General features: G+C 37.7%; 1 protein-coding gene across 1 annotated transcript in view; it reads right to left on the bottom strand.

The window, feature by feature from the left end:
- The window catches only part of Not10 (CCR4-NOT transcription complex subunit 10), a 149528-nt gene that overhangs the window by 115942 nt on the left and 19625 nt on the right, over positions 1–13961 (bottom strand). The window contains exons 3-4 of the mRNA XM_067148623.2: positions 12309–12487; positions 6870–7004 (exon numbers count right to left, since the gene is read on the bottom strand). Coding sequence (XP_067004724.1) covers positions 6870–7004; positions 12309–12487 — 314 coding nt within the window. The remainder of the gene's footprint in view (positions 1–6869; positions 7005–12308; positions 12488–13961) is intronic.

Raw genomic sequence — 13961 nt, 5'->3', positions numbered from 1 at the left:
GCCTTGTTATGCATTAATAGCAACGGAAGTGAAAAAGTACCCGCACTAATACTTGGAAAATTTAAGAATTCAAGATGTTTTAAAAAAATATGTACACTACCATGCAAATATAGCTTAAAAATTTGTGGATGACATTAGAATGTTTTTTTTTTTAAATGAAGCTTGAATGTGAAGAGGGATCGGCAGGAAGGAGGATAGTATTGGTGCTAAACAGGTGCCCACTGAGCTCGATAGCTGCAGTCGCTTAAGTGCGGCCAGTATCCAGTATTCGGGAGATAGTGGGTTTAAACCCCATTGTCGGCAGCCCTGAAGATGGTTTTCCGTTGTTTCCCATTTTCACACCAGGCAAATGCTGGGGCTGTACCTTAATTAAGGCCACGGCCGCTTCCTTCCCATTCCTAACCCTTTCCTGTCCTATCGTCGCCATAAGACCTATCTGTGTCGGTGCAACGTAAAGCAACTTGCAAAACTTGCAAAAAAAAAATAGGTGCCCAGCTCAAATCTTCTGATACATCCTTCCTGCAGCATATCAAAGTGGTCCTACTTCCGCCTAACCACACCAGTCACCGGCAGCCTTTGAACCTCGGCATTCTTCATTTAGTGAAAGTGAAGTACAGGAAGGCTCTGATTCAAAGAGCAGCTATTTCTTTCCTTGAAAGAAATGAGGTTGAGGAATTGAAATTGAACACACTACAAACCATGCATATGTCTGCAGCAGCACAACAACAAGCCACAATGGACACAATTTGAAACTGTTTTGGCAATGCAGGTTTTCATGCCATTTCAGAAGATTTTAATGAAGAAATCACTACTGACAACACAGAGGAAGATTGGGTTCGGTGTCAAAGGTGATATAGATATTAATTCCCACAGGGAACGTGAAATATTTTTCTGGAATTAGTAAATTCATAATTTGTAAATGGTCTGTTATTGGACATAATAAATTTTCCAGCTAACTCATTCTTGGTTGCCACCGTTTCGCCCAGTGTGCCAAGTCTCATAGTGCATTGGACCTGCCTGTGGCTCCAAGCAGCCTATGCAGTGGCCTCCATTATATGCACTAGCCATGCATCTTGGTAGCTGTGCTACTTACTAACTGATGAGCACAAATTCACACACTTCTACCTTCGATATTTAAGTCTTGTGTTAATACCTTCATTCGTGTATTTAGTGTTTATCTTCCTAGTTGAAAAATAAATGTTGCGGTTTAACTTTAAGAAGACAAAAAAGATGAATTCTGTAAGCAGCATTAAGCAGTGGCGAGAATTAAGTTTTGAACATGGGCAAGAATTAAGAATTTAAATATTTCACACGTACAGAATGAAAATGTATAAACTTGGAAATTTCATCCGTCACATTATAAGCACGCTGACTAACTGTGTGGTTGTGAAATAAGGAATTTTTTTTCTCTTGTTCAGCAATGGATGTCGTTGATCCTGCATAGACATCAGTCAGTCTTTTAGACATAACACACCTTATTGGAAAGGTGAAAAAAATATTAAATGAGCGGTGAACACATATGCTAGTATTCAATTTGTTATGCTTGGTAGAGTAGATATCTGATGCCAATTGGACAGTGCATACAGACTTAAAATTAAACAATTAAACGAACAGGTTTCAAAGAACCGATACATTCTTAGCAAGTTAAGTTCTGTGGGCAGTCTGAACTAGCACTCACGGGCCGCGATGAGACAGATATATCTGTCAACACAGGTATTTTTAAAGGTTTTTACGATATCTGATTTTCGCTACGTGATCATTCTGTCTCGGAAACAGTTTTCTATTCAGCCAATGTCATCAGGTTATTATTACATTTTAGCTAAAAATATTGTGGTGCTGGTCAGTGAAAAGTGGACCAATTGGGAAGGGGGAAGAGATGGTGGCACAGCCCTGCTGGAGTAAAATGTCACGAACCACCACTGATGTGGACAAACATTGCTATGCATCATGACATGGCCTTCCTAATGACCCCTCACTGTTTACTGTAAGCGACTAGTTGGATTCTGGTTTACCGGGAAGCAGCTGATGACAGAGTTAGGTTAAAATTTGCTTAGATCGTGCAGTGACCTCAGCACTTATCACTGCTAGAGTCAAAATTACTGATATGGAGGGTTAGGTTACTGCTTGTGACAAAATTACTGATAGAGACTGCTTAGCTTCTGGTTCACCAGAAAGCACTGTTAGTTAAAGGGTTAGGTTAGAGTTCAGTTAGTCACACAATACTATCAGTGCAAAATTACTGATAGAATGGCTAAGTTATTGTTTGTGGCAGAATTACTGAAAGTGGCTGATCAGGTTCCGTTTCCAGAAAAGTATGGCATGTGATGAAAATCGCAAACAACAATCCACCACTGCAGTTTTGATGAAATGATTTTTTAAATCTCATACCACTAAGCACACTGGAGGGTGTGGTAATGGGCAATATTGACATGTGTGCTATTTATTGATTTCTCTCTCTTCTTGTTTTCTGATTGGCAAGCTTGTGACACTGATGGTTAATTTTGACAATTGGTCTTTCCGACAGTCGCTATTTAACAGGATCTGCAGAGGTATGTGAAAATGTTAAGAGTAAAGTTTGGTGTTTTTTTTTTTGAGTTGTTTTTGTAAAAGTTGTTTTTGTTATACTCCCTGTATTGCATCTAATTTGCTTTCTTCCCTTTCTATTGATTTTCATAATTTATTTCTCTCTCTCTTTACTTTGTGGTAAAATATGTATAATCAGACATTTCTTATAAGGAAATTTAAGAAGTCCAATCGACCTATTCAATACAATGTATAACTTTAATATGATTATAGTCATGAGTCAATACAGATCACATCATTTATCACATGCAATGAAAATATGTATTGATGGGTGGAAGTCATTTGGCCAGTTCCAAAGGGAAGGACATATTTACTAGTCTGTTTGTGCAATGTGATGATTCTGAAATCCACAACCAGAACACATAAGGGTTGTGATTTATTGATTATTTAGACAGTTTTTGAGTTCTTGTATACGCAGAGGCAGAGCAACTGTCTATCTAAACCGCCCAGGGAAATTAATGCCAAGTTTCCTTCATAACATTGCCTGGGGGTATTCGGAAGGGGTATACAATCTGAGGAATACCTTCTGAAAGGCAACAAGACATGCAATGTTGTGGCTAGAGAGGTAGCAGGCAACAGCAGAGAGCGAGAAGTTAGGTGAGTGCAAGCTTGGTGCCACCGCTGTCCGCACTCCTCCTCACGGTCTCACACTGAGAGTATCACCACGCACTGGCAGCCCTGACAGCACTCTGTGCCATAGGATATCTAGGTGGAGGAGTGAGGCAGTACATGATATCAACGCCATTACTGTGCCAATTACCATACAGAGAAGCAAGGGATGAGACACAAGCATAGGAAGACATATACTGTACATAAGAAATGAATCGCACGAAGAAGACTACCAATTTCAGTATTGTGGATTTTATAATTAATAATAAATGGTAATATAATTGAGTTCAAAAATGCTGCCCAAAGAAATATGGAATGTTATGCTTGGATTACTTTATATGACATATTTCAAATTGTTGTATTCTTAAAAAAAAAAAAAAAAAAAAAAAAAAAAAAAAATAATTAAAAAAAAAAAAAAAAAAAAAAAAACCAGAGAACAGGAAATGAATGAATGTTTTTCTGTCAATAGACACCACACTGATAAGAAGTACAAGAAAATGGACATTTACTGTGGCCCCAAACAAACCAAAATTTCTCCCCAATCTTGAAAGAGGGCTGATGTGTTGTAGCCAAGAAGACAAATACAATAAACAGAACTGTTCGGAGGAATGCAAGGAAATTCAAGGAAGAAGTATAAAGTAAAAAAATGAAAGAATTATGGAGAGACGAGATTAAGAACATGTACTGTCTGTTTGTATGTACACGCATCACTAGAAAATGGCTAAACATAAATGACATAATAATGGTGTATGGCTTCCGGGAAGGCCTGATGCAGGTCTTCTGAGTTGATGCTATATAGGTGACATGCACGTCTGTGAAGATGGGGCCTTACCTAAGATGAATTGTCGTGTTGAAGACTGTACAAACACCCAGCTCCAACCAGGGATCTATATATATGAGTTTTGTCTGTACACTGCTCAGAATTTGAAAAGAATGGTATTTCTGTATCGGTCATGTCCACAGTAACCAGGAAATGCACTTTTTACTTTTCCGTAATTACTGTCTGTCTGTATGTACACACATCACTAGAAAACGGCTAAAGAGAACTTAATGAAAATTGGTATGCAAAGTCGGGGAATAAGTCGCTACAATCTAGGTCATAAATAATTTTATTTACGCTGACAGAAATGGTAGTTTAGGGGAAGGCCTAAAATTTAATTTTCAAATTTTTATGTTATTAGTGGTCCTATCGTAATGAAAATTAGTATTCAAAGCCGAGGAATGAGTCGCTACAATCTAGACTATAAATAATTTTATTCACGCTGAATGAAATGGTAGTTTAGGGAAGGTCAAAAAATTTAATTCTTGAATATTTACGTCATGAGTGGTCCTATCTCAATGAAAATGTGGCATGCGTAGTCGGAGAATGAGCTATTATAATCTAGGTTATGAATCATTCTATTCACACTGAGTGAAATGGTAGTTTAGGGGAAGGCCTAAAATTTTTCTCAAATATTTAAGTTATTAGTGGTTGTATCGATAAATACTACATAACCAAAGTTATATAGAATTAAATTTCCGACCATTTATGTCTTATACATTTTTACCGTACCGACTGTGATAAAACAGATATTCATGAAATTGTAATTTTGTTGCTAAGCCCATATCAACGCCGGGCCACGAGAAAATGGGTTAACAGAATTTAATGAAAATCGTTATATAGAGTCAGGGAATGAGAAACAACAGTCTAAGCTATAAACAAATTTATTCACCCTGGATGGAATTGCAGTTTAGGGGAAGGCGCCTAAAATGTAATTTTTAAATACCTATGTTATTGGTGCTATCAAAAAGTATTACATAACAAAAGTTGTATTGAATACAATTTCCGATCATTTATGTTTTAATCAGTTTTACCGTACCGACTATGGTAAGAGTGGTATTACAGAGTTGGAAGAAAACTAAATGTGAAGACCTACAATATCAAAAGCGCATAGCATTGATCAACAGTGACATTACATTACATTACATTACATTAATCAGTTTTACCGTACCGACTATGGTAAGAGTGGTATTACAGAGTTGGAAGAAAACTAAATGTGAAGACCTACAATATCAAAAGCGCATAGCATTGATCAACAGTGACATTACATTGACCATTGTTCGATGTGAAGTTCTTTGTCTCTTATGCTGCCTCTCAACTCCAATAGATGGGATTACTGCTGCGTACCGAGTATAACAGCCTGACTGAATATTAGCGGAAAATAACTGGGGAGATAGAAAACTTTCTTCTTTAGCATGCCATTCCTCTGGTTCATACACTTTCTGATACAACTGGTACGTAACACACAGGTTCATCATAGTATTCCAGCTATGCGATCCCTAATCTGACGCGCTGTTTTGAATGAGCAGCGTGCATACTTAAGGCAGAGCCTCACTTAGTAGTAATAGTAGTAGTAGTATGGCCTGGTATAGAATAACAATTTAGGCCTATTCCAAATTATAGCACTACAATTCACTAAATAACTCAAAATTCGACCCTGAAAAGAGTCGTTTCTTAATTAAAGCTTCTTCCTCTTTACTTTTATTAAATTCTACATTCATTTTATTCCAAATTATCTGTGAAGAGTGGGTTTCTCCTCTTGCTTGGAGGAAAAATTTGTCTCCAAGTCAGATAGATTTTTCCGCCACCAGTGTAGTGAATTAAGATTTTCCGACTCATCGGGCACTCCTAGGAAAAATATTAGCAGAAGGGCATAGTTTATGCCGCGAGAGTCTCCCCCCTCCCCGCCGAAAAAAGTCAAAGGGTGTTCATGGATCACGGCTATCTGCGGCTTTGATCATTCCAGCTCTGGAACTTTGGACTGTTAGATCGGCAGCGTAGTCCTGTTTGTTAAAAGTGAAAAAATGTGCGGTTTTTCATTTGATCGAGTATTTTATATGATGTCATTGCTTTTAATCGCTACTTTCCTACCGACGATTTTGTAATGACCAATGTTGACTTCAGTTAGGAAAACCACAAGGTCAGTCTCTCTGAGAATCCAATCCCGTAGCGAAGCACGGGTACATCAGCTAGTCATGCTATATAGGTGACATGCGCGTTTGTGAGGATGGGACCCTACCTAAGAAGAACTGTAGTGTTGAAGACTGTACATCCATCTCCAACCAGGAATCGAACCCAGGACATCTTGGACCAGAGGCCAGCTTGCTAACCATTTAGCTAGAGAGCTGGACAACACAGATGATAAAGATAAGGTGCACAGGGTACGCTGAAGAACTCTCTGCATATTTGGATGATAAGCATTACACTAGGCTATTCTTTTACTACCCAATAATTTCAAAATCTTCCACCAGTTTCATCCAACTTTCCTACTCTGGATTTAAGGCAATAAAACTTTTTGTAAATTTTTCCAGTGGCAATATAGGAAAGTTCTGATCTGCTATGCAATATTAATGCACTATTTTCCCTTACATATTAGAGTCAAAGGTCTGATATTTTGAACTAGAAACTATCAACTATGACTGCAATCTTATTCATTATTGTTGTTGTATATTTTTAAGCATATTCTTCACAAGTGATCAACAAAATCTTAATTTCTGCAACTTGAAACAAAGGAAATCAAGGGATTCTAAACACAAATTAAACTGGTCTACAAGTCCATTCCTTCCATCAAATGCAAAGAAGTTTTACAATGGGGAATTGTATATGCAATTAGGTTAATTTAAAACATCATACTTACCAACCCTCCTGATGTAACAATACTCTTAATTTCTCTCTTACAGGCTTTCAGAGCATGTGTCAGAACATAACAGCGAGCTCTATACTGCAGCAGTTTGAGTCGAAAGGCATCAGTAGCAGCATCTACTGAAACAGGCTGAAAAGCGAATAAGTAATTTTGTTACCCAAGTTATTCTTTTATTTATGAATGAACAGCATGAATAAACATACAAGATTCTATAAAATATTACATAGTTCAAATATATTTTTCTACATTTGCTTCTCTAGTTTAGTTCACTCTATGCTAAAGATTGCGTACTGAATCGGAAAAACAGATTATTCATCCCTTTCCCTTGGGTTTATGCATTAAGCAAGATGCATGCATTCAACAGCTGAATAGGGGAGAAATAATAATAATAATAATAATAATAATAATAATAATAATAATAATAATAATAATAATAATAATAATAATCAGATAGGATTACTTTACAATACCATGTATGCAAATATAAAACCAGTGACATGTTAAATACTTGAAAATTGACAATTCATGAATGTTATTAACATACAGTATTTAGATTGATGCCTTCACAGCATCTAATTGTAGGCATGATAAAAAGCTTTTTGGGCTTTAGCCATGTCAGAAAACAAGGTGAAATTCTTTACATTTTGCAAAGAAATTTGCTCTTCTGAAGATGTAGAACAAAGTTCTTTGCAAAACTGAGAGAATTTCACCTTGTTTTCTAACACAGCAAAAGCCCAAAAGCTTATTATCATGTCTTATTAACATAGTCAAAATTAAGTTTGTCCCAAAATGAGAGTGCCTTGGAAGAAAATAAAATGAAGAAGCTCATTACTCAGAACTCTATAATTCATTTTCATGAACAGGATATGAATTTGGAGAGATGAGTTGCTATGATTAGCTCTGAATCCCAGAAAAGCCAAGTTTTTCAGTGAAGCTAGAGGTCAAATATAATAATTAAATGCAAGGTGAACAGAACTTATAAAACTTCTGATCCTGTGGCATGCAGCGAAGAAAGTTTTATGAAATTTCCCTTCTAGCAATATTCATAATAATACCTTAGCTCCAAAATGACAGTTTCATTAAACATTGCAGTTATCTTGCTATATAAGCTGCCTACAATGGTGTGACTTAGACAAATGAAAACTTGTATTGTCATAATGAAAGGAAGTAAATACTGAATTTACATTAATAATCCTTGCACCCTAATTTCAGGGAGGGAAATTTAGATTCTTTTTTGTATTTGTACAGCTTTATTAAATAGTTATATTGAAAACTGTAAATACTACAATACATTATGTAATGAAATCACTCATTGGATCATAATCTTCAAAATATACCAATGTTCGTTCAGCAGTACTATTTGCAGGAATACATCAAAATTTATCCGGCATAAACAAATAACAAATCTGAGGAAATCGCAATCTATTCCACATAACTGGCTAGGAAACATTGCGCAATGCTAGTTTTTCCTACAAAAACTAAAGTTAGTTCATTCAAAAACATGCATAAGCCATCCATGGCAAGCCTTAAAACTCATTTTTTAACATTCTTGCCATTGCTATAGCTTTCAACCAACTCATTTCATTTATGAGTTCACACCTAAACTGTTTTTTTTTTTTTTTCAGTCACATATTCATGTATCCTGTATTTGATTTCTGGAAACTTTGCTTTTTTGTTCACAAGAGCCTGACGGTTACAATTTGCTCAAGACTAGTTCCTCGTTTTTCCTCCTATCACGTACCACAACTCTTGTCTACATCATACTTTGTTCCCTCAGCGCGATTATCAATTTGTTCTGCCTCTTCAAAAATAAGGAGCTTTTCTGTAGCCATGAATGACTTATAATGAGAACTCACACCAGCCATCCTAAGCATATACTACTACTTAAACAGATGCCACGCAAAAGAAGCGATATGTATGCAGCACATTTCTCGCTTGTGGCAAGAATGGAGTTGCCGAGGGTAGAAAAATACCAACTTCAGATTTCTGTAAGTCAGGAACACCGTACCAAACTCGACACAAAAATAATAACCTTTTTTAGCTAAAGAGGGACTTTGCGTAGGCTTATATCTAAATCTAGCCTTCGAAGAAATGGCCTCCAGCTAAGCAAGGCTTCACTCGGATAAACTCGTTAGGTGAGCAGTCCTAAAGAATGTGAAAGCATCACTTTTCTTGCCTGTTAGTGACACACACATTTCTAACCTATACATCTTGTCGGTTATGTATTCTTGTTCATATATCTAAGCACATACAAAATTTTAATTTGCATTTATACACCTGGAGGAGTTCTTCAAGGGTCTTTCATTCTTCTCTGTCTCTTGCACTTCTTGTCCACTGTGCCCATCGGATCCTCTGCCTTCCTATGTTTCTCTTGTCAATTCTAGGATCCCACAATGTTAGTCTGTGTATCCACCTTTTGCGCTCCATTCTTGCAATATGGCCTCCCCATTTCCAATTCAATCTGTCTGCTATGTTGAGTGCGTCTCTTATACCGGTCCTTCTGCGTACCTCCTCATTCTTCATTCTGTCTTTCTGCATGATGTTGAGGATTTTCCTTTCCATCCTGCGTTGGCCTATTTGCAGCGTTTTGCTTTGATTCGAAGTTAATGACCAGGTTTGGCATCCATAAAGCATTACTGGTGGTACACACTTCTCCAGGACTGTGGTCTTCATACTTAGCTTTAGGGATTTGTCCCCTAAAATGAATTTCAGGGCCCAAAATTTTTTCCACACTTGACCAATTCTTCTTTAAATTTCTTTCTCCCTATTGTAATGGAGTTGCCTGCTGCCATTTCTTGATGGATACAGTACTTTTGTATCCATCTCTTGGCACAGGCCAGAATAAAGTGTAGCTTTCACCAAAGTCCCAGTCTCATCCATGGCTGTGACAGTATGGAAGCTGCTGGGGTATGGGTGGTGCTAAGTAATGACATTCAGAGCACGGCTAGTGCATCTGAGTGTTATGAAAGGTGTTGCTCATAGGGTCAGTCGTGCTGCAATAGCACTTTCTGACCCAGTGAGGAAAGCAATGGCAAACTACCTCACTCCTCGGCTTGCCTAGTACGCCTCATTTTGGTGCTGCCATTGGTTTTTGCGGTTTCCTTATAACCGCATAACCTTTGGTGGTGCTATTTGAGGATCCAACCAGCCTCTGGGCTGATGACCTAACAGACAGACACATTGTAATGGAATTATATGTTCTGGCCCAGGTACGTGTAGTCCTGTATGTACTCCAATGGTTCACGGTCTATGTGTATGGGTTCTGCTGCTACATTGGTCAACAGCTTTGTTTTTCTTGGATTCATGGTTAGACCAGTTTCCTTGCTGACCTTGTCTAGTTCCTTTTAACAGGCTTATGTACAGTAATTAAATTAATAAATGAAGGACTACTAGTAAAAAAAAAGGAGTCGTAGAAAAGATTTTAATCCACTTTGACAATGTTAACAATATTACAACCAAAAGTATGCCATTTCAAATTTAATTTTCAAACAAGAAAATGAAATCAATAGTTCTGTGAGAGAAAAAGATTAAATATTTTGTCACATATTGTGCAATATGCCAACCATTTCTTTAACTAACAAAATAAAGTACAAAGAAGTACAGTACTTCAACTAGATTTTAAGATGATCGTTTCTTCTTGTCCAGATGTAGTTGAGTTGGTGCAAATATAGTTCCTCTCTGTTTTATTCTACTTTTTCACTGCTCTTCATCCATACCATGTTCTAATTCAGGTCTTATACTGTTCTCAACCCGGTCCATCCATCATATACTCACTGACAAAAAAAGTGACACAGACAACATTTAATGCTGGTCTGCTTTAAACCTAGTATAAATAAAATATTGTGACATTACAACAATTCAATTAGCCCAGCTGAGAAGTTCCAGTGCAGTAATCAAGAAACATTATCGATCATGACAATCACGCCACTAATACTGCGATTTCCCACCTTTTTACAAGAACAACCACAAACAGCTGTCTTAAGGTTTATTGCTGTGAATTCTCATGACATGTATTTTTGTGGACATTACAGCTTGTCTACAACAGTTAGTCTCACTTCTAAGTCAAGTCATAATGGCTCTGTCTCCTGAAAACACAGCAAGAGCCATGGCATTAGCGGAGAATGAGCGCCGTATACACTATATGGCAGATGTTATATATAGGCATGTCTAGTTCTAACATGTACAGAATTGTTAAAAGGAACAGAGAAAACAATATCTACATCAAAAGGAGTGTTTCTGGACAGAGGAAAAGCATTCTAAGTGTGATGATCGCTTTATTTTAATGCAAGTTCTTCATGATAAACGCACAACTGCTGTGGAGACCACAAATAATTCGCAACAAGTATGGGGCACAAATGTCAGCAAAAGAACAGTAAGGAGGAAGCTGTATGAAGTGGTTTTACAGTCCACAAAGCCTGCCACACCACCTCTGGTTACATGGGAACACCGTGCCTCCTGGATGGGATTTGCCAATGCCCATCCAAACTGGACTGTGGAGCTCGGTGCTGTTTATAGGATGAATCCAGATTTTATTTAAGGACACTGGATGGACAGGAGAGAGTTTGGAGAAGGCCCAGGGAATGTTATTCACCCTCCATTTTCTTTGCAAGGACATTGTTCAATGGAGGCTCTGTCATGGTCTGGGCTGGGATTACCATTGACACATGCACAGAGCTTGTGTCTGTCAAGAATGGGAGTCTGATAGCCCACTGATACATCGAGGAGATATTAGTGGATCACATAGTGCCTTCTCCACCTGTCATTGCCGAAAACTTTATCATCATGTATCAAAACGCTAGTCAACAGGTTGCTGTCTGTGCATGTGAATACCCAGATGAAGTCAGGATTGAGCGCATGGTGTGGCCTGCTTGTAGTCCCAACCTAAACCCAACAGAGCATCTCTGGGATATGCTTGGGAGACGTGTTAGGAGTCGTTCCCCTGACATACTGGCTCAACTTCGGGCTGAGGTAGTTATTTTGGTTAATGAAATTTCAAGTAGTAGTTTTTATTAATTTTTATTAAGATAGCAAAGTAAAATATGGCACCAAGATCTCAATTATACAAAATGGTACAGAGATTTGGAAATTAATAACATTGGTTTTTACATCCCACTAACTATATTTTATGTTTTTTGGAGATGTTGAGGTGCTGGAATTTTGTCCCACAGGAGTTTTTACATGCCAGTAAATCTACCGATGTGAGGCTGACGTATTTGAGAACCTACAAATACAACCAGACTGAGCCAGGAACGAGCCTGCCAAGTTGAACTCTGAAGGCTAGCGCTCTACCAACCAAGATACTCAGCTCGGCACTTTGGAAATTGATATAGGGTTTACACAATTACAAGATACCATACATATACCTTTACCAACAACAAAAATTAGGAAAGTAGACTAACAAAGTAACATTAGTTCATGATGAATCATTCATACCTTTTTTTCCTTATGCTCTTTTTCCAAAGGCTTCATGTCCTTCTCAGTTGTAATGACTGGATCAGTTGAAACAAACTGATTCTCAATGTATGAAATGAGAGTGAGGGCCTTCTCAGGTTGGTATGTACAAAGATGTAACTCAATGAGAAGTAAGCATACTCGATGGGCCAGGCTTTCCTCTGCAATATGAAAAACGATAATCAGGAAACAAATTACAAAGAAGAAATACGGTCTTTGTAAAGTTAAATCCTTTAGTTAGGAATTAGGGAGAGGTAAGTCAACAGAAGTGATCAATGTTTCCTCCAAGAGCAACAAATAATAACTGTTTACAATTTGTTCTAACTAGTAATGATTGCAACAAATGCCAGGGTCATGAAATTTTGTCCTGCATTAACTAGTTGGAAATCAACATTAAGTACGAGGGTTTTTTCTCAACCTCCGATCGTGCATGTAAGTAAACAAGAGATAGTCTGGAGCCAGATCTGTGCATCATGCAATCACGCAACATCCCTTCCGCAACCTCTGCCACTGTCGGCTCCAATGCATCAGTCGTAGCCAAGCTACGATCAATTAAATATGGCCACTAAGACTGATACTCCCACCAAGCATGAGCTGCGAACTGTGATATATTTTCTGCAAGCAGAAGGATGTAGTGTTTCCGAAATCCATCGCAGAATGAGTGTAGTGTTATGGTATGGTGAAATCTGTACGAGTGGTGGTAGTGTATGGGAATGGTGTCAAAAATTTAAAGAAGGGCGAACAGCATCCATGACGATGGTGGGCAAGGACACAAATCGGTCACTACTGTACGCATGGTTGAGCGTGTTGAGTTTGAAGGCATGGTTGGGCAGACAATGCTTTGCTACCAACGAAGAACTTCAGGAGGCCGTCCAGATGCACCTTACCTCACTGGCGGCAGACTTCTTTGCAGAAGGCATTGCAAAGCTGGTGTCACGATACGACAAATGCCTAAAAGGTTTTGGCAATTATGTAGAAAAAGTATGAAACTACTAAATTTTTAGTAATAAAATAATTTTGTTATGTCAATGTGTCTTTATTTTATAGCCCATCGAAGGTTGAAAAAATAAACCAGCCCTCGTAGTAGTCACATTTAAACACTCTCAAATATTCAACTTCAGTCAGGTTCAAGCTTACTATATTGGGAGCAGAAGGCTGTATCATTAATGTTGAACAACAACAATTTATTGTTTATTTTTATCATCAAGACTGTCAAAATATAATTTAAACAATAGAGTATTTAATTAATTAATAGATTATTATTACTTAATGCGGAGACTTTCCATGTGAAAATTTCAACCTGAAATTTACAGGGATTCGAACCACAGCTGTCTATACAAGAATAGAAAGCCAGCAGCTAAGCCACTGCGCTTATCATGTCCCCTGTTTCATGCCTTATAAACAAATAGTTCTAAGTATTTCTTCTACACAAGTAATGTGGCAATCAAAAAATATATCCTTACAGATCCATTCGCAGACCCCCTGAAGTTGTTTGCAAACATAAGCACATGATGTATGTAGCCTATGCATAGATAGAACGTCAAACTCCAATGGTAGGTAGTACTTCGGTTCGTTATACTAACTACCAGTTAAAGAAGCAGAGTTGTGTTCTGAACAGTATAGTGAAAGACCATG

The sequence above is a fragment of the Anabrus simplex genome, chromosome 5, assembly GCF_040414725.1.
Source record: "Anabrus simplex isolate iqAnaSimp1 chromosome 5, ASM4041472v1, whole genome shotgun sequence".
Taxonomy (NCBI): Eukaryota; Metazoa; Arthropoda; class Insecta; order Orthoptera; family Tettigoniidae; genus Anabrus; species Anabrus simplex.
This window is presented reverse-complemented; position numbering and strand designations above follow the sequence as displayed.